This window comes from Schistocerca gregaria, chromosome 3 (assembly GCF_023897955.1).
Source record: "Schistocerca gregaria isolate iqSchGreg1 chromosome 3, iqSchGreg1.2, whole genome shotgun sequence".
Taxonomy (NCBI): domain Eukaryota; kingdom Metazoa; phylum Arthropoda; class Insecta; order Orthoptera; family Acrididae; genus Schistocerca; species Schistocerca gregaria.
Genome location: NC_064922.1, coordinates 882,888,469 through 882,908,301, shown reverse-complemented (window position 1 = coordinate 882,908,301; position 19,833 = coordinate 882,888,469). Strand labels below are relative to the sequence as shown.

Here is a 19,833-nt window from a genome sequence, read left to right as displayed (position 1 = left end):
TAGTTCTTTGAATTAATTTTTGCTCGAAAATTCAATGATAGGAATGTTAATTTCTCAGGAAAGGGAAAATGATACCTTAATACGTCGTTTGGATAGCTGCGTAGCATAGGGTAGCGGTTATTATGACTAGGCGAAACTCATTTCCGTTGTGCGTTGTCGTGTTTTATGTTTCGTCACGAAATACAAAAGGAAATTCTTGAAAATTCTCCCGTCTTACCACAGATTAATTGGACTAAGGGCTTTAGTGAAACTGGTGTCAAAGAGGAACTGAAAAGGTTGTTTCTAGGTTCAGATGGCCGATGCTTGTAACAGTGTTTAAGTGAATGTTATTGTGAGGTACCGCTTGAGCGGCTCATCACATCACTAAGACTCTATATTTCCGATCCCTGGTGACCTACAGAGAAGGGAAGCTCCCCATAAGACCATATAAATTTAAAAAAGAAAACAATGTCACGAAACGGAAACGTCTTATTGAAGCAAACTTATAGGAGAGGCCCAATCAACCATGAAAATACAGGTACCCTACCACGTATGGGTATATTAATGTAGAAGCTTATCTATCTACAACAGAAACAAGCGGCCATAACAATTTGGTTTATTATCATGAAGCACCAACATATGAATTTACCACTAAGATACGTATGTGAACATTTCATAAGTGGACTAGGCATTGTAATTGTGAAATCTAGCCTTGGCACTGATGGGGAAAAACTAAAAGCGTAATCATGAAACTAAATTGCGGATACGCCCACTGACTGCAAGAATGACTATTATATTAACAAAATAACTCCAAAAAATAAGTCGAACATCAGTATAATCGCTAAAGTGATGATGGAATCGATTAGCTGGCCGCGGACGTTAAATCTGTGCAGTTAAGGAAACAAAAGAAAAATGTGGAGTAGGAATTAAAATCCAAGGAGAAGAAATAAAAACTTTGAGGTTCACCGATGACATTGTAATTCTGTCAGAGACAGCAAAGGACGTGGAAGAGCAGCTGAACGGAATGGACAGGATCTTGAAAGGAGGATATAATATGAACATCAACAAAAGCAAAACGAGAATAATGGAATGTAGTCGAATTAAATCGGGTGATGTTGCAGGAATTCGATTAGGAAATGAGACGCTTAAAGTAGTAAAGGAGGTTTGCTATTTGGGGAGCAAAATAACTGACGATGGTCGAAGTAGAGAAGATATACAATGTAGACTGGCAATGGCAAGGAAAACGTTTCTGAAGAAGAGAAACTTGTTAACATCGAGTTTAGATATAAATGTCAGGAAGTCGTTTCTGAAAGTATTTGTATGAAGTGTAGCCATGTATGGAGGTGAAACGTGGACGATATATAGTTTAGACAAGAAGAGAATAGAAGCTTTCGAAATGTGGTGCTATAGAAGAATGCTGAAGATTAGATGGGTCGATCACATAACTAATGAGCAGGTATTGAATAGAATTGGAGAGAAGAGAAATTTGTGGCACAACTTGACCAGAAGAAGGGATCGGTTGGTAGGGCATATTCTGAGGCATCAAAGGATCACCACTTTAGTATTGGAGGGCAGCATGGAGGGTAAAAATCGTAGAGGGAGACCAAGAGATGTGTACACTAAACAGATTCAGAAGGATGTAGGTTGCAGTAGGTACTGGGAGATGAAGACTCTTGCACAGGATAGAGTACCATGGAGAGCTACATCAAACCAGTCTCTGGACTGAAGACCACAACAACAACAACCCCTGAAGAAAGTTAACTAGCATCTTGTACTACCCGACTCGGTGATTGCATCACCGGCTCATTCTTACCAGTCTCATACACCGTGAATGTCGAAACCAGCGGCAGTAAGGACTGGAAATTATGAGTCCAGCTTTCCCTCTGTAGCCACTATTAAAATGGAGACATTCTCTTACACGGTGATTCAAAATACCTATTACAGGTTTCCAGGGGCTGTAGAGCGGACTTCGTAATGAAATATTGATAACGAACTCATGTCCGGAAATACACTGCTTTGATGTAAAATCAGGTTGAGGATCGGATCACTTTTAAATCATCCACTTTAAGCACACAATGGAGACAATGAGCTGTGACTCGTGTGGTGTAGGAGCACGTGGCACGGGCAGTATTCTGAATACTTGTCCTCGAGTTCTCTTCCGTGTGATGGGAGGACGTCTTCTTTGAAGTCGAGGTTGCAGCGCATCCGTGGAGCATCGCAGCCAGCCCTCCTAGTTTCGAACGTACCAATTTCTTACAGCCGTTGTTCTAGTCTCACAAAGATGTTACTTGATCTCAAGGGCTGACGACAGCGTCCTTTTCACAGCTTGTGCACATACCGTGAAGTGGTATATTTGAAAATGACCCGACCTTCAAACTTATTTCATATCCAAACAGTACAATCCCAGACATGTGTTGCTTATGACAGCAAGTCTCGTCTCATCAGTGTAATGGCGGTAAGTCTTCACTCTTTCATCTCCCAGCTGCAAGCGCCGTTCGACGTAACTTTCTGAGAAGCAGCTGTTTTTGCCACTGTAGGAATCTCACCACCCAGTTGCAACAGCCCTACGAGTCTCGACTAGTAATAATTTAATACATAAGTTAAACTCCAACTCTCACGGATTTTGTCATGATTTACCAATGCCGGCGTGGCGTGGGGAGGAAGACACAAAATCTCTCCCACGCCTTAATAGGTTTCTGGTTCAAATGGTTCAAATGGCTCTGAGCACTGTGCGACTTAACTTCTGAGGTCATCAGTCGCCTAGAACTTAGAACTACTTAAACCTAACTAACCTAAGGACATCACACACATTCATGCCCGAGGAAGGATTCTAACATGCGACCGTAGCGGTCGCGCGGTTCCAGCGCCTAGAGCCGTTCGGCCTCTCTGGCCGGCAATAGGTTTCTGACCCTGGCCTCTCGAATGAGGTACAAGTAGGCACATGTGGGAAAGTGCTCATTCTAGAGGAATAATTATTGCAAGGCAACCAGACAGACCGTTGCAAGGACTTCAAAAAAACATTCTTTCGTGCCGAGACTGCAGTGTAACAGTGGATGCTTCTCCCAGTTTTATGTTTGTACCTGACTACGCAGGTTATTTTTCTTAAAGGCTTTCTTTAGGTGTCAATCAATGGAGTTTTACAGGAGACAGCCCAGTCCTTGGGCCTCCCGGTGTGCGGAGATGGACCAAATCGATTTATGTGCTGTCTATCTGCGCTGAAGGACAGCTCTCAGCTCTAAACACGTTTATAGAGTCACCTGAGTCTTTTAAGTAACCCATGTCGTCTGAGCTAGCTAGAAAGCTTTCAAGGCTGCAGAAAGTAACAGGTCCCTCACCGTAGTAAAAGGAAGAGAAGACAAGAAGTAATAAGCCGGGCAGTCACTGGTAGTACTGAATATTGACTGTTGTTATGATGCAACGTTAAAGGATCGGCTATATTGACTTTGGGATGTGTACATAGCATTATGAAACGTAATGCATAAAGTTTGAGAATAAGCTGCCACATAACATTATCACATGTTGATTTCAACATTCCTCTCTTGCTGTTCAGGTCAGCTGCAATGCGTATATTATGTGTTCACATTTTAGCCAATTTTGAAATAAGTGTGTAGAAAGGAGGAAAGAATTGTGGAGTTACGAGTGTCCTTTACCTCCCCCTTCCAATGATGGCATCCTAACCTTAACAAGGTTAGGAATGTTTTATTCTTCATTGAGGGAAAAAACCTATTTAAAACTGGCCTGCTGCCACTACGAATGGTTAAATATTTGTGTAATCTAAAATGACCTTTCCTTAGAATATTTAAACATTACACTACAAAATGTCAGACAACATCCAACAACACAGGCTACAGATTGAGTATTCTCAAAGTTTGGTAAACCCAAAGAATATCCATTGTCTGCCTGGAGACTACCACTAGTTACGACATAATGAGCTTAGAGGTAAAGAAAACTTGAACTAACAGAGCTTCTACCTTCTACCTAGACTTCCTAATCCTCTAGACGTAAGAATTCTAGTGCTCTGTCAACCTATACTATGAAACATTAATTTAGTACTGTAATAGTTGTTAATGAATTACACGCTACGTTTCATTTCGTTGTGATGTGTCCAAACAGTTTATGCTGTGATAAGTGCCGAAGCAGTCCATGGTCCATTGTGGCCATTACTTATCAGCAATCCCGGAACAGGAACCACACGATTGAGATGAAGTAATAACTGTAAGCCTCATTTCTCACATTAGTAATCACTTAAACTAGACAGAGCTAACCCCCGTGCACACAGCTCCTAGCCCTCCATACCCCTATATGAGGGTGAAGTTTCCCTTTACTAGTCCTATCCCCTAAAATCATCAAGGAAACATTAAATGCTGGTGGCAGACAATGTTTAAAGATACCGCGAAAACAAACAAAAGTGCAAAGGCGTATTTCGTAGGCCGATTAGGGTTTGTGTGCCAGATACGACCGCTTTATGCAAGAGTACCAAAAGGTTCGATGTTTGAGACTATTCCATGTACTGTTAACAGAAATGACACACCTAAACAGGTCGACAGTGAACGAGTGGTATATTCTGACGACACTGGACACAAAAGAGCCCTTGAAACGTTCTTTTGATCCTCCGAATACTGCAACACCACTTGGATAAAATAACGCAGTACTGCAACATTGGAAGATTAAATCTAAAATGTCAAACAATATGGTTGACAACAATGCACAACTGCCTTACCCCAAACTGCTTATCAGTGGCAGCGATTTGCCCTCGTATGATTCCCTGTAATATATTTTTGCCTTGAAACTGAATAATACTTTACTTGGAATAACTACACACAAAGGTTGCGCACTATTATTCTACCAGTCCCTATAGTAAGAGCGCAGCAGCTTACCAGAGTTTGTAAGGTACTGCTGAGGCGTCATCTCATACTTTCAATCATTTTTTATTGTACTGAATTGTGGTTAATCGAAAGCTGGCAGGTGCGTCCCCAATGAAGGTATTACATCAAAATTATGGCAGCCAGCTATCTACTCCCTCATATAGCAAATATCCATAATATCTCACGAAATATCACAAAGTTTGCACCTCTACATCAGAGAAATTCACACACGGAGAAATTACAGACATTGGCTGCGAGTGGGCCTCGATTAAAATTGAAAATTTGTGGCAGACTGGGATTCGAGCTCTGACCACTAAGTCAACAAAACATAGTGTCCAATGCACGTGCGCGGACTACCCTAGCACGCCTCCCACCAGACCCAGATTCGATGCGCTATTAATGTTTTGCCCCTTGCCAATCATCCTCATTACTTTCGGCGTTCTGCCGATTCCCGTAAGGTTTCGAACCTGGTGTGCATCCGCACTGAATAGATGACTGGCCGTCCTTGCTTTAATTATATACAGGGTGTTTCACTAAATGTGTTTGCCTCTGTAAAGTAATAGGCGACGGAAATATTTATTATGTTAGGTCACCATAGGAAACGTTACACTGTCTGCGGAGCTATGAACATAGTTTATTGTGGTATTATACAAAGATTTACAGCAAAAATATATTTTTTTTAAAAAAATGGAACAGTAGTTGTTTCTATCATGCACTGGAATCAGTAACACCAGCTGTGTTTACATCAATTTAAATTACATTCCTATCACTTTTAGTTTGCGAGCTACAACCCTTCAAAATTTCAGGGGCAGATACCACACGCTGTACATAATACATGGCTGTGTGGTGGATGATGGATGTTCTGGCGGTGCGAAGTTGATTTAAATGAGATGTTCAAATGTGTGTCCATGTTCCTGAATGCACAATGTAATGCTCCTTCTAACGGATCTGCGGACGAGATGTAACATCGCCGTTGTCACGGAGCAACATGCGTCCTCGATGCGCCGTTTTAGATCATCTGGGGATGTGTGCTCAATGACATAAACACCATCCTTTAGATACTCCCACAAAAATAAATTTAATCTTGTTAAACCGGGCGACCTTGCGGGCCATGAATGAGGACCATGGCGCACCAATCACCTTCCTGCAAACCTGTTTGCCGGCCGCGGTGGTCTAGCGGTTCTAGGCGCTCAGTCCGGAACCGCGCCACTGCTACGGTCGCCGGTTCGAATCCTGCCTCGGGCATGGACGTGTGTGATGTCCTTAGGTTAGTTAGGTTTAAGTAGCTCTAAGTTCTAGGGGACTGATGACCACAGATGTTAAGTCCCATAGTGCTCAGAGCCATTTGAACCATTTTGCAAACCTGTTGTTTGGTTCTTCCACAACAGCACGCGCAGAATGGGCTGGGTGACCATCGTGCTCCATCCACATATGGACTCTCTTGTGTAGACACACATGTTCAAGGACACCACCCAAATTGTCAACTATAAACGCGCGGTATAACTCACCTGTCAGTGTACCTGGGAAATAGTGTGGACCGATGATTTCATCCCCAAGGATTCCACACCATACATTAATAGACCACATACGTTGACGGTCGACTGGTCGTACCCACAGGATTGTCTGCGACCCAGTAGTGCACGTTATGGCGATTCACTGCTCCATAATTTGTGAACGGGGACTCATCAGAGAACATAACACCTTGTAAAGACTCCAGCGTGAAATTACGCATGGCCCATTCACAGAATGTAGCTCTCGCACGGAAATCGTTCCCATGCAGCTTCTGGGGCAGTCAGAGGCGGTACGGGTGAAACCTGTGGCCGTGTACTATATGCCACACAGATGTGAGACTGACACCAGTGACTGCAGCAACGGCTCGTAAGCTGACATGAGGATCGTGGTGTGCTGCAGCTAAAAGAAACACTTTCGTCTCCTCACTTCTTGCAGTTATTCGTCTGTTACTGCGCCGCATTACCAAGCTGCCCGTTTCCCAAAGTCGTTGTTCGGCACTTAAGAACGTAATGGCTGCCGGAGCTGTTTGCCTAGGATATCTCACGGCGTACGCCACCGCTGCTTCAGTGGCATCGTGTCGGCACTCACCGAGCATCAGCAACATGTCAACGTACTCGTTGTTCGTGTTTGCCGCCTTCATCCGATGTCAGTAACTCTGGTATATTGAGCCCCATTTGTTTATGTGGCTCGAACTGTCGAGTATACGGCGGTGTGCGGCGACAGTCGGCAGTCTGACAGCGCATCGAGGAAGCTTCTCGCTCCGTGACACCGGCGACGTTACACTCGGCCGCACCACTTCTAGAAGGCCCATTGCGTTATGCGCAGCGTGTGTGGTATCTGCCCCTGAAACTCTGTAGGGTTGTAGCTCCCAAACTGAAAGTGATAGGAATGTAATTTAAATTGATGTATACACAGCTGGTGTTACTGATTCCAGTGCATGATAGAAACAACTATTGTTCCATTTAAAAAATTGTATCTTTTTGCTGTAACTCTTTGGATAATAACACAATAAACTATGTTCATAGGTCCGTATACAGTGTAACGTTTCTTATAATGACCTACCGCAAGAAGCATTTCCGTCGCCAATTACTTCGTAACATACAGAGGCAAACACATTTAGTGAAACACCCTATATACGTGGTGTCTGTTCTTTTGGGCATGTCCAAAAGAACAGACACCACATATATACCAAAATTTCAGTAAACAGCCCTATGATGCTTTCATAAAAAGACTGAGAGTGGCCCTCATACTACACTTGACGGAGTAGCATACACCTACATACGTCATAAACAGTCACCCACCACCCGTGCGTCTGCCTTCCGAATCTAGGCACCCAGGGTAATTTTTGGGAGAACGGACACAGTCGATTGGTGCTTGGGTGCTGTACAACACAGCCATTGAGAGAGGCAGAGAGGTGTGCTGTAGCGGAGGACGGGACGAAGACCTGAGGGATGCGCGCTGGTGTTGCAGCGAACCTGGCGTACCTGTGCTGCGGCACGTCGCTGGGGTGGTCGTCGCCGGCGCTGCCGCAGCTGCTGGGGGCGGGCTGGCTGTCGCTGGAGGCCGCCTCGTGGGTGGCGTCGCTGCTGCCGCTGCTCGCCGCGCTGGGGCCCGTCATAGGCGGGGCCCTCTGCGCCACGCTGGGCGCCAGGTGAGTCCCGCCCCGCGGTCTCTCCTCCACTCCCACAGCCGGGCCCAACTGGCCCAGCCATCAAGACGACGATGAGTGGCAATCACCACATAACATTTGATGAATTCTACGCTCTGGCACTGTCTTTGCTGGTCATTGGGACTCAATTCGAGACGAAACTCATCACTGAAGACAGCTCTACTCCACTCAATGAGATCCAAGTCTGAAGACATGTCTGGAAACGACTGGGCAGTGGTGGGACTGTCGCCCACCATATGGCCCGACAACCAGCAGTGACGGTCTCGGGTACCATTTATTTTCATAGCAGGATGCTTTTCGTCATCCTCCGTGGCACCCTTCGGGCGTAACAGTATGCCGACGACATTCTACGCCCCACTCTGTTGCCCCTCACGGCGAGCCATTCTCGTCTTACATTTCAGCACGATAATGCCACTCTGCCCACTGTAAGAGTTTCTAATGCTTGTCTTCGCGCTTGCTAAACCCTGCCTTGGCCAGCAATGTCGCCAGATATCTCCCCAGTTGAGAACGTTTGGAGTATTTTGGGCAGGGCGTTCCAAGCAGCTCGGGATTTTGCCGGTATAACGCGCCAATTGGACAGAATTTGGTATGATATCCCTCAGAAGAACATCCAATAATTTTATGAATCAGTGCCAAGCCGAACAACTAACTGCATAAGCGACAGATGTGGACCAACGCATTACTGAGTTCTTTAATTTGCGACAGAACACTGAAAGACCTGAGTCCAAACAAGGCCCCTGGAGTAGATAACATTCCATTAGAACTACTGACGGCCTTGGGAGAGTCAGCCCTGACAAAACTCTACCAGCTGGGGAGCAAGATGTATGAGATAGGCGAAATACCCTCAGACTTCAAGAAGAATATAATAATTCCAATCCCAAAGAAAGCAGGTGCTGACAGATGTGATAATAACCAAACCATCAGTTTAATAAGTCACAGCTGCAAAATACTAACGCGAATTCTTTACAGACGAATGGAAAAACTAGTCGAAGCCGACCTCGGGGAAGACCGGTTTGGATTCCGTAGAAATAATGGAACACGTGAGTTAATACTCACCCTACGACTTATCTTAGAAGCTAGATTAAGGAAAGGCAAACCTACGTTTCTAGCATTTGTAGACTTAGAGAAAGCTTTTGGCAATGTTGACTGGAATACTCTCTTTCAAATTCTGAAGGTGGCAGGGGTAAAATACAGGGAGCGAAAGGCTATTTACAATTTATAAAGCACCAGATGGGAGTTAGAAGAGTCGAGAGGCACGAAACCGAAGCAGTGGTTGGGAAGGGAGTGAGACAGGGTTGTAGCCTCTCCACGATGTTATTCAATCTGTATACTGAGCAAGCAGTAAAGGAAACAAAATAAAAATTCGGAGTAGGTATTAAAATCCATGGAGGAGAAATAAAAACTTTGAGGTTCGCTGATGACATTGTAAGTCTATCAGAGACAGCAAAGGATTTCGAAGAGCAGTTGAATGGAATGGACAGTGTCTTGAAAGGAGGAAATAAGATGAACATCAACAAAAGCAAAAGGAGGATTATGGAATGTAGTGGAATTAAGTCGGGTGATACTGAGGGAATTAGATTAGGAAATGAGACACTTAAAGTAGTAAAGAAGTTTTGCTATTTGGGGAGCAAAATAATTGATGATGGTCGAAGTAGAGAAGATATTAAATGCAGACTGGCAATGGAAAGGAAAGCATTTATGAAGAAGAGAAATTTGTTAACATCGAGTATAGATTTAAGTGACAGGAAGTCATTTCTGAAAGTATTTATATGTAGCCATGTATGGAAGTGAAACATGGACGACAAATAGTTTGGACAAGAAGAGAATAGAAGCTTTCGAAATGTGGTGCTACAGAAGAATGCTGAAGATTATATGGGTAGATCACATAACTAATGATGAAGTATTGAATAAAAAACGAGGATAATGGAATGTAGTGGAATTAAGTCGGGTGATGCTGAGGGAATTAGATTATGAAATGAGACACTTAAAGTAGTAAAGGAGTTTTGCTATTTGGGGCCCAAAATAACTGATGACGGTCGAAATAGAGAGGATATAAAATGTAGACTGGCAATGGCAAGGAAAGCGTTTCTGAAGATGAGAAATTTGTTAACATCGAGTATAGATTTAAGTGTCAGGAAGTCGTTTCTGAAAGTATTTGTATGGAGCGTAGCCATGTATGGAAGTGAAACATGGACGATAACTAGTTTGTACAAGAAGAGAATAGAAGCTGTTGAGATGTGGTTTTACAGAAGAATGCTGGAGATTAGAGGGGTAGATCACATAACTAATGAGGAGGTACTGAGTAGGATTGGGGAGAAGAGGAGTGTGTGACACAACTTGACTATAAGAAGGGATCGATTGGTAGGACACGTTCTGAGGCATCACGGGATCACAAATTTAGTATTGGGGGGGCAGCGTGGAGGGTAAAAATCGTAGAGGGAGATGAATACACTAAGCAGATTCAGAAGGATGTAGGCTGCAGTAGGATAGAGCTTGCACAGGATAGAGTAGAGTGGAGAGCTGCATTAAACCAGTCTCAGGACTGAAGACCACAACAACAACATTATGCTGTATATGCACAATAAGTAACGCTACGTCGTGTTCCAGTTTTAAAGACCAACAATATGCTTATCTCAGTCTGAGATAGAAATATGATTGAAATCTGGCTGTAATTAAAAACTAGCTTAATTTACTTACATTTTTCAAAATTGTAAATAACTATACAGATTATAAGTTAAAGTTAAATACATCAACATCTACATCATCATCTACATGAATACTCTGCAAATCTGCCGTCTCTAGTACTACTATGATAATTTTCAGTCGATATTATTAGCATCGAAGGCGAAAGAAAAATTGTATCCCACCTATATATGTCAACTGAAGTGTGGGATACAAGTTTTGTGTGTGTCGCTTTTTTTTCACCTTCACGTAGTTCAACTGAGTTACAAGATTGCAATGTTACATACGCCGGTTATTTCGTCTTCGCTAGCATTAGTATCCTGCTCTTCAGTCGATCTATATAGGTCATAATTTTACAGTTGTGGGAATTTCGCCGTCGCTAGAACTATTGTGATAATTTTTAGTGGATACAATCAACTGAAGAAATTCGTATTCCGTACTTCGGTTGACCAACATAGGTCAACTGAAGAATAGGTTACTAGAGCTAGCGAAGGCGAAAAGTCAACATACATTGAATTTCTATCCCGTACTGCAGTTAACCTATACAGATCAGCTGAAGTTCGTGATACAACTCATATATGTCAACCGAGGTACACCATGCTACCGTTACTTCCGTTTTTTTCTTTTTTTGCACTAGTATCCCATGCTTCAGTTTGTGGGGCGGCGAAGAAGTCGTCGAATGAGTTGTTTGAATGTTCATTTCACGTAACAGACTATTGCCGATGCAACATATGTGGGACGGCGAAGAAGTCGTTGTTTAATGTTGAATGAAAGTTGAACATTGCCACCTTAAATCACGCGAGCCTGGCAACTAATTTGGTGGCCAGTCAGAAAGCGAAGGGAAACTTACTGACCTTAGTTCCCAGTCTGCACGGCCACATTCCTGTACAGCCCAGCTAAACGAAAAATATCCATAGTTCTTCACGGGATTAGGGCTGCTTCAATAAAATTTAAAGTTCCAAACAAGATTTTATTATCTTAAAGGCTCACACAAATTACTCGAAACTTCTGAAAATGCTAAAGACATTAAATATTGTTAATTCAGCCAATCGTTTAATAGTTCAGAGGCGACTTCTACAGCAAGTTCCTCCCGAATAGTTCATTACTCTAACTAACGGTGCTCTATTAATAGTTCGCAATAATGTTTAAAAAAAAAAAAAGATTAATGCTCGCCTTAAAAGTGGAGTTAGTCACCACTTGCCACGCGGAATTATACTTCACACGGACGGCACAATAACAGTTTGTTACCGAAGTCTAAACAATCCAGGACGGTGTACAGTCCTCGCGATTTTCAATGTCCGTTTACATTGCTAAGTACGCGCATGTCACAGCCCGCTATGAAGTCACCCGAGGCGAGGCGCGATCGGACGTTAAGCTCGCGTGGACTAGGCGTTGGTCTAATGCGGAGTGAGCTTACTACTGCCTCTGCCGCTCTTTTTATATAGCTCCGGCGCGTACCGCCAAGAGAGCATCTGTTCTTTTCGTTCCTATGCAGACGCCTGCAGCCAAAATGATCGCTATCTCAGGCACATAATCTTAAATATCACATTTAATAATAGCTTTACAAACTTCTCAATTTTTGTATACATACATCTGAGCAGTACAGAAGCACGTAGAAAATCTCAGCCCGCTAAAATTAAAACTTTACTCTCTAGAATTTTTACAATGGAACTAACGGTAGATTGTTACCTCTGAACCATAGCTTTATCAAGACTTGTATCAGCTGTTAATTATGCTACAAGACTAAAACTTGGTGTAGCTTTGTTAATTGTCCTATCTGATCATTGGTCTTAAAGAATTTGTTTTATCATTAAAATTTAAAGTACTTAATCTATAATGCTTATGTACATTTTACTCACAAAAGTAGTTTTTACTAAATTACTAAAAAACTAGAAGAGGTAACTGATTGTGGTATTTCCATTATTATTATTAGGGTGAACTGAAGCATCCTACCAATTTTCAATATTGTAGCTCTATTATTTCGCGCCTCTGATTTTTCCGAAAAACGCGGATTCTGGAGTCAATTTTAGTTTTATGGTTTTGGAAACCAGCACCACTCATTAATGACTTCTTACTGCACCTTCTCACCAAATTTTGGCTTCCTAGCGTCATTATTTAGCGCCTCCTATTTTTCTTTCAAAACGTGAATTTTACGTACACTACTAATTTTATAACATTAAGATTTGTTACCTGAAACATTATTACATAGAACTATACTTTAACAAAGTTTTACACACAAATCTTAATTTTTACTTTTATGTTAAATGTGGTGCAATACTATATGCAGGCGCGTTACGATGACGTGACGCTACTAGCAGTGAACTAGGGTAAGTCCCGTGCACTCGCTCGCCTCTGTATCTTATACATGATACAGCGCTTGCTTTGCTTCATCACCCCCTTTTTAATTTTCGTGAAAATCTATTTTTGAACAAAATTAAATTTCTAGAAGAACAAACAAGCGATGGATTACTTTAGTATACCTCTTTCAACTTAAGTTGCTTCTTCTTAGGAAATTCCTTATTACTACATACACAAAATAACCATATTCATATACACATAGAAAACCTAGTACAGAAGATATTCACAAATTATTTACATACATTTACATGGAAATATAAATTTTTCAATGGTTACAAAATAGTTATTTTTTTTTCTTTAAAATCAGTCTCTTCCTGAAAAAGAAAATACACACGACTTTTATCACAGCAACGCACTCACATTTTTCTTTTACTATAATACTCGGCACTGTGGTGGGTGTCCTATTGTAACACTCATTTAATTTCACTGATTGACAAAATTGTGGGAGGAAATTGTATTCACTGTGGTTTGCGTCTCTACTTCCAATCTCCCTACCGCTTGTTGTCAGTCATTCATGCAGCCTGCATGTCCCTGAGAAACAGACAATACAGTCTAAGTTTCTGTTTTCAACTTATATCTAAGGTAGGACAAAGTACATTTTATAGTTTATATTCTGGCACTATTTTACTAATTGTGAAGTTGTCAGAAAGACATTTAGCACTAAGTCGTATCTGATACAATAGCTCCTACTTTCTTCTTTCATAAATAATCTTTTAGGTTCCTAAATAGTGAAAATTCTTTTAGCAAATTAATATATTAAGATCTTGCTTCAACTTAGAAAATTGAGTAACCTTTTAGTTTTAATGTACTCTGGCTTAATTATCGTATGGATTAGTTCATCAAAGAAGTCATTTGCTGACCAGCACTTTGCTTTATTGTATGAATTACTAAAGAAATTAGTTATTTTCAGTATACCGATTCCAAATTTCTGCATTTTCCAATATTTGTGTGTTTCTGTTGTCTGTTTAACTATTTATTTGCCTCAAGCAAGACTTAGCGTTTTTCACCATTTCACGAGACGTGAGGGAATTATTCTTTAATCCTACATCATTTACTTCAATTTACTTACTTCACTTCTTCACCTTATTCATTTTCTCCCTTTTCTTCCAGATTCAAAATACTTCATTTCTCCACTTCTTTCTTCCTTTTCCTTTTGTCAGCCTATTGACGTCCTGTTTCTATATATTTGGTGCGATCCTCACACCACTTCCACACATCTCCATTTATTTAATTCTAAAACGCCATTGCTTGCCTCTATGAGCATTACCTTCTTACGCTGTTTTCCTTCAGACAACCTTATTTCTAGCAACATACTACCTTCTGCATAATCTCATGGATTATTCATATTCATACCGTACTTCGTATACTGCAAAGTGTCTCTCTTAGTTGTAGTTTCTAACCCTTTACAATTACATGAAATATTTTAATTTATTTATTTTAGCCATGTTTGCCTCTTATTGGTACTCAGACTTTTGTTTTGCCATTCACTAGGTAGATCCTTACTAAGAATACTTAAAACCTAATAGCATATATACAACATCAAGACATATGTGATTCTTACCTGTTATGATAGACCAGAAGAAGGGAATGAAACTTGAAAAGGAAATAAAGTTTCACCCAGCTGGGACTGCACGGTACGCCAAACCGTGTATCCGCCAAAGAGTGGCAGACTCCCTACAGTAATTAATTACTGTTAATTTTAAATTCCTTTAGATCCACAATATTTCTTAGACCTAGTTCTCTCTTACTCTTTGGATATTCCAAACGATAGGCATTTGCATGAGGTTTACTTACTATTCTAAATGGTCCATGATATACATGCATAAACTCTTTAGTTTCTGCAGAAATTTTCTTTGATTTTTCTTTTGTTTTGACCAGCACTAGCTCACCAATTTTAAAACTAGTGGGGGAAGCCCTTGCATCATGCCTCTTTTTCCTATCTAAAGCTCTTTTGCGTATATTTGCCCTGGCCTGTGCTTTCTTCTCATCCTTAGCACTTTCCTCATTCTCACTGAAAACCAAATTTTCCTGCAAGTATCCTTTATTCTTTATTACTCTAATAGGCAGTTCCCAAGTTTCATTACTACCGCCTATATGACTTCCTATAAAAGACTCTCTTATCACTTTAGAGTCAGGTAAAGTTAAAATTAAGTTGTTCTGATCAAAATTGATCTTTCCCTGGTACTTTGATAAGAAATCAGTACCAATCAACATATCCACACTTAAGCCTAGCACAATCAAACAAGGATGATCTATTACTACGTCATTTATACCAATGGGTATCAAAGCTTCGTGTTGAACTGGTCTAGAGACTTTTCCAGTAGCACCTATAATCTTTAAGCCACTTACTTTCATAACTGTTAACTTCTCTTTATTGGGTATGGTGTCAAAAAATGTTTGTGATAAAGCACTTGCTTCTCTGCCACTGTCAAGCAGACAACGCACAGTGACTCCTGATATGTTTACTTTGATAACAGGGTGAGTTATTTTACATTGAACAGGTTGCTCACACACCTCGTCTAATAAATCTCGTTCTATGTTCTTCCAGCTAAAGTAATTCTGATCAGTTGCAATTACATTTACATTTACATCCTGGGGCTCATCATGCTCTATAATCTTAGCTGCTTTCTCTAATCTGTCCACTAACTTTAAATCGAAGCATCTGACGACTTTTTCTACTTTTGTTTGCTGCACATCAGCCAAACTATCCTCTACCTCTGAGCAACTGCGTCCCTGCGCAATATTGCTGTTCATAAGAATGTCGTCACCTTCAACCATTTGTGGCACGTTTACACAGCTACTAGATTCTTTCACCTCGTTACTATTTCTACCCCCTTCATTCATCATTTCCTCCTCTCTAAAGTTTTGCAGTACTGATTCTACTTCTGCTACTTCTACTTCAGCTTTTAGATTGCCATTTTCATCGAAGATGTAAGCTTTTACTTCATCATTATTCCCATCAGACTCAAACCCATTATCTATTTCTTCCCCATTATCTACCTTGAGTTCCTGTTCTTCCTTGACCCATTTTTCTAGTGTATCCAAAATACTATCCACTATTTTGTGAGAGTGGCTTAACACATCACTGGTATTATCTGTATTTATTTCGTCATCCATGTTGTCTGTCTGTGTATGTTGGCTGATTGTCTGTGTTTCCGTTACTGGCTGTGTTACTGTTACCGCCTGGTGAGCGCCAGTTTCCTCATAGACGGGATTTAGTTTCCCACACGCGGCCTGTTGTGTTCATCTGTGACACCACTAGATATAGTAGCATCATGACTCCCTTCTTGTCTTAATGGCATAGTATTTACTTCTCCACTTTCGTCATAGTAGTTGTTACGAAAGCGTGGTGAGTATCTACCCCCTCTTCCTCTGCCACGGCTTTGGTTTCGATAGTTTGTTTTGGTGTGCCTAACTTCCATATTTCTAACGTTCACGTTTCCATTATTTTGTACGTGATTGTTAGAAGATTTGTTATTCTGTTGCACCTGCTCCTCAGCAGCAGCTACTCTTTCCACTCTTTCCAGATATTCAATAAATTTGTCTATATTATCTCTAGGGGCGGAAATGATCCTCTTCTGCCAGTACCACGGCAGCTTACCTTCTAAACCCATAATGATCATATCTGGCTTCATCTTTTCTGTCAAATGTGACAGTCTTGAAACCCACTTCCTAGCGAAATCCTTTACTGATTCACGCCCTGGGAAAAAACTTCTTACCACTCCAGAATTCCCTTAACACATCATTTTGTTTGTTATGTGACCAGTATTCGTTGAGAAATGCAGACTTAAATTCAGATAAAGTTTTACATTTGATCATTACATCCGCTGACCATCGCAAAGCATCACCTGACAAATGACTTCTTATAAATGAAATTTTTTCTCTTTCTGACCAAGTGTTGGGGAGAACATCCTCAAAGTCATTCCAAAATTCAAGAGGGTGAATGTACTTATCAGGATCAAAGCGCAAAAACTGTCGACACCCTATAAAAGCGGCGTCAACTGAAGTCACATGCTGTACAGTAGAATGACTAGAATTAACAGAGGTTACTCTATTTTCTAGGTTAGCAATGTTAGTATTTAATTCCTCTACTTGTGACTCTACTGCTTCTATCCTGGCAGAACATCTTTGTTCCACTGCACCACGAATTTCGGTACAGGTTTCTTTTACTTTCTCAATGTTTTTCTGACAAGTATCTACTTTAATTTGTACCTCTTTAACTTTGTCAGAGCAAAGTTTGGACTCGTTGCTCAATCTTTCGGACAACCTCACTTCCAAAAGTTCATCTGCCTCTTGATAATTTTTTTGAATTTGATCTATTTCACATTTGAAAGTACTATGCATTTTAGTTAACTGTTGCCCTACTTTTACTTGAATGTCATGATGAATAGCATCTATCTTATAATTCAAACTATTCCATTTTGATTGCAGTTCTTCTTTTAGTTCTTTATTACTATCCTCAATTTTATTTTCCAACCCTTTATTACTAACCTCAATTTTATTCTCCAACTCTTTATTACTATTTTCAATTTTAGCCTCAATTTTATTTTGGTTTGATTCGAGTTTGGCAAACAGTATTTGCATCCAATCCGGAGCTTCTACCTTGATACTTTGTATCTCTTGACTTGACTGAGCTGGAGATATATTGAGCTCAGTTTCACTATCTGACAAAGTTAGCAACTCTACTGGCTCCCTTTTGACTTCTATTTCACTTATTGATTGCATCCCTGCACTCTCATTTAAATTAAAGTCATAATTTACTGGTGACAAATTACGTTCTAGTTCAATATTTGAGGGATTAATGGAACCATCCTCATTAAACTCAATTCCTGATCGTGAGGATTCTTGGTCAGAGACCGGTTCCCTTCTGAAATGTACACTACTTTCCATATCTTTTAGTTTGTTAGCAGCAGTTAATAAATATTTTAAAAGTCTTTGACTTAACTTAAATGCTTGATTTCGACGAATGATGTCGTCGCGGTGTACCAGCAATCGTGATGCGACGCGTCGCGACGTATTGAAGGCAGCAGCAGCAGCTGTAGCGTCGAGTACCGCCACAGGAATCGCCTACTGCAATAGCTCCAGGGGGGGGGGGGGGGGGGGCAGCAAGGCACCGTTGACCGCTCGGCGCAGCCGGCAGCTGTCTCGCAGATCAGCGCAGCTCCGCGATGACGCACCGTCTTCCTTTAGTCTCAGCGCCGTCGGCAGCCGCGATCCAGCATCGTCGCCTTCCTCACCATCGTCACTAACCAACGTACAGCGGTAGACACTTATTGTTTATACACTACACCCGCCTTTACTGGTAACACTGTTCCCACACTAGTTCAATTCAGTGTCCTGTTATTGCCTACCGAGTTCGTTAATTTATACCAATCGCTTTCACACATCGAGCACTTTTATTTGCTTTTAATTCAGTTTTCCCGGCCGATAAGCACCATATGTGGGGCGGCGAAGAAGTTGTGGGACGGCGAAGAAGTCGTTGTTTAATGTTGAATGAAAGTTGAACATTGCCACCTTAAATCACGCGAGCCTGGCAACTAATTTGGTGGCCAGTCAGAAAGCGAAGGGAAACTTACTGACCTTAGTTCCCAGTCTGCACGGCCACATTCCTGTACAGCCCAGCTAAACGAAAAATATCCATAGTTCTTCACGGGATTAGGGCTGCTTCAATAAAATTTAAAGTTCCAAACAAGATTTTATTATCTTAAAGGCTCACACAAATTACTCGAAACTTCTGAAAATGCTAAAGACATTAAATATTGTTAATTCAGCCAATCGTTTAATAGTTCAGAGGCGACTTCTACAGCAAGTTCCTCCCGAATAGTTCATTACTCTAACTAACGGTGCTCTATTAATAGTTCGCAATAATGTTTAAAAAAAAAGATTAATGCTCGCCTTAAAAGTGGAGTTAGTCACCACTTGCCACGCGGAATTATACTTCACACGGACGGCACAATAACAGTTTGTTACCGAAGTCTAAACGATCCAGGACGGTGTACAGTCCTCGCGATTTTCAATGTCCGTTTACATTGCTAAGTACGCGCATGTCACAGCCCGCTATGAAGTCACCCGAGGCGAGGCGCGATCGGACGTTAAGCTCGCGTGGACTAGGCGTTGGTCTAATGCGGAGTGAGCTTACTACTGCCTCTGCCGCTCTTTTTATATAGCTCCGGCGCGTACCGCCAAGAGAGCATCTGTTCTTTTCGTTCCTATGCAGATGCCTGCAGCCTCCAAATGATCGCTATCTCAGGCACATAATCTTAAATATCACATTTAATAATAGCTTTACAAACTTCTCAATTTTTGTATACATACATCTGAGCAGTACAGAAGCACGTAGAAAATCTCAGCCCGCTAAAATTAAAACTTTACTCTCTAGAATTTTTACAATGGAACTAACGGTAGATTGTTACCTCTGAACCATAGCTTTATCAAGACTTGTATCAGCTGTTAATTATGCTACAAGACTAAAACTTGGTGTAGCTTTGTTAATTGTCCTATCTGATCATTGGTCTTAAAGAATTTGTTTTATCATTAAAATTTAAAGTACTTAATCTATAATGCTTATGTACATTTTACTCACAAAAGTAGTTTTTACTAAATTACTAAAAAACTAGAAGAGGTAACTGATTGTGGTATTTCCATTATTATTATTAGGGTGAACTGAAGCATCCTACCAATTTTCAATATTGTAGCTCTATTATTTCGCGCCTCTGATTTTTCCGAAAAACGCAGATTCTGGAGTCAATTTTAGTTTTATGGTTTTGG

The 19,833-nt window shown here is 41.1% G+C and overlaps 1 protein-coding gene across 1 annotated transcript in view; it reads left to right on the top strand.

Annotated features, from left to right (window-relative positions):
* The window catches only part of LOC126355044 (facilitated trehalose transporter Tret1-like), a 134,200-nt gene that overhangs the window by 52,781 nt on the left and 61,586 nt on the right, over nucleotides 1–19,833 (top strand). Inside the window, exon 2 of the mRNA XM_050005197.1 lies at nucleotides 7,827–8,007. Within this exon, the coding sequence (XP_049861154.1) occupies nucleotides 7,827–8,007 (181 nt within the window). The remainder of the gene's footprint in view (nucleotides 1–7,826; nucleotides 8,008–19,833) is intronic.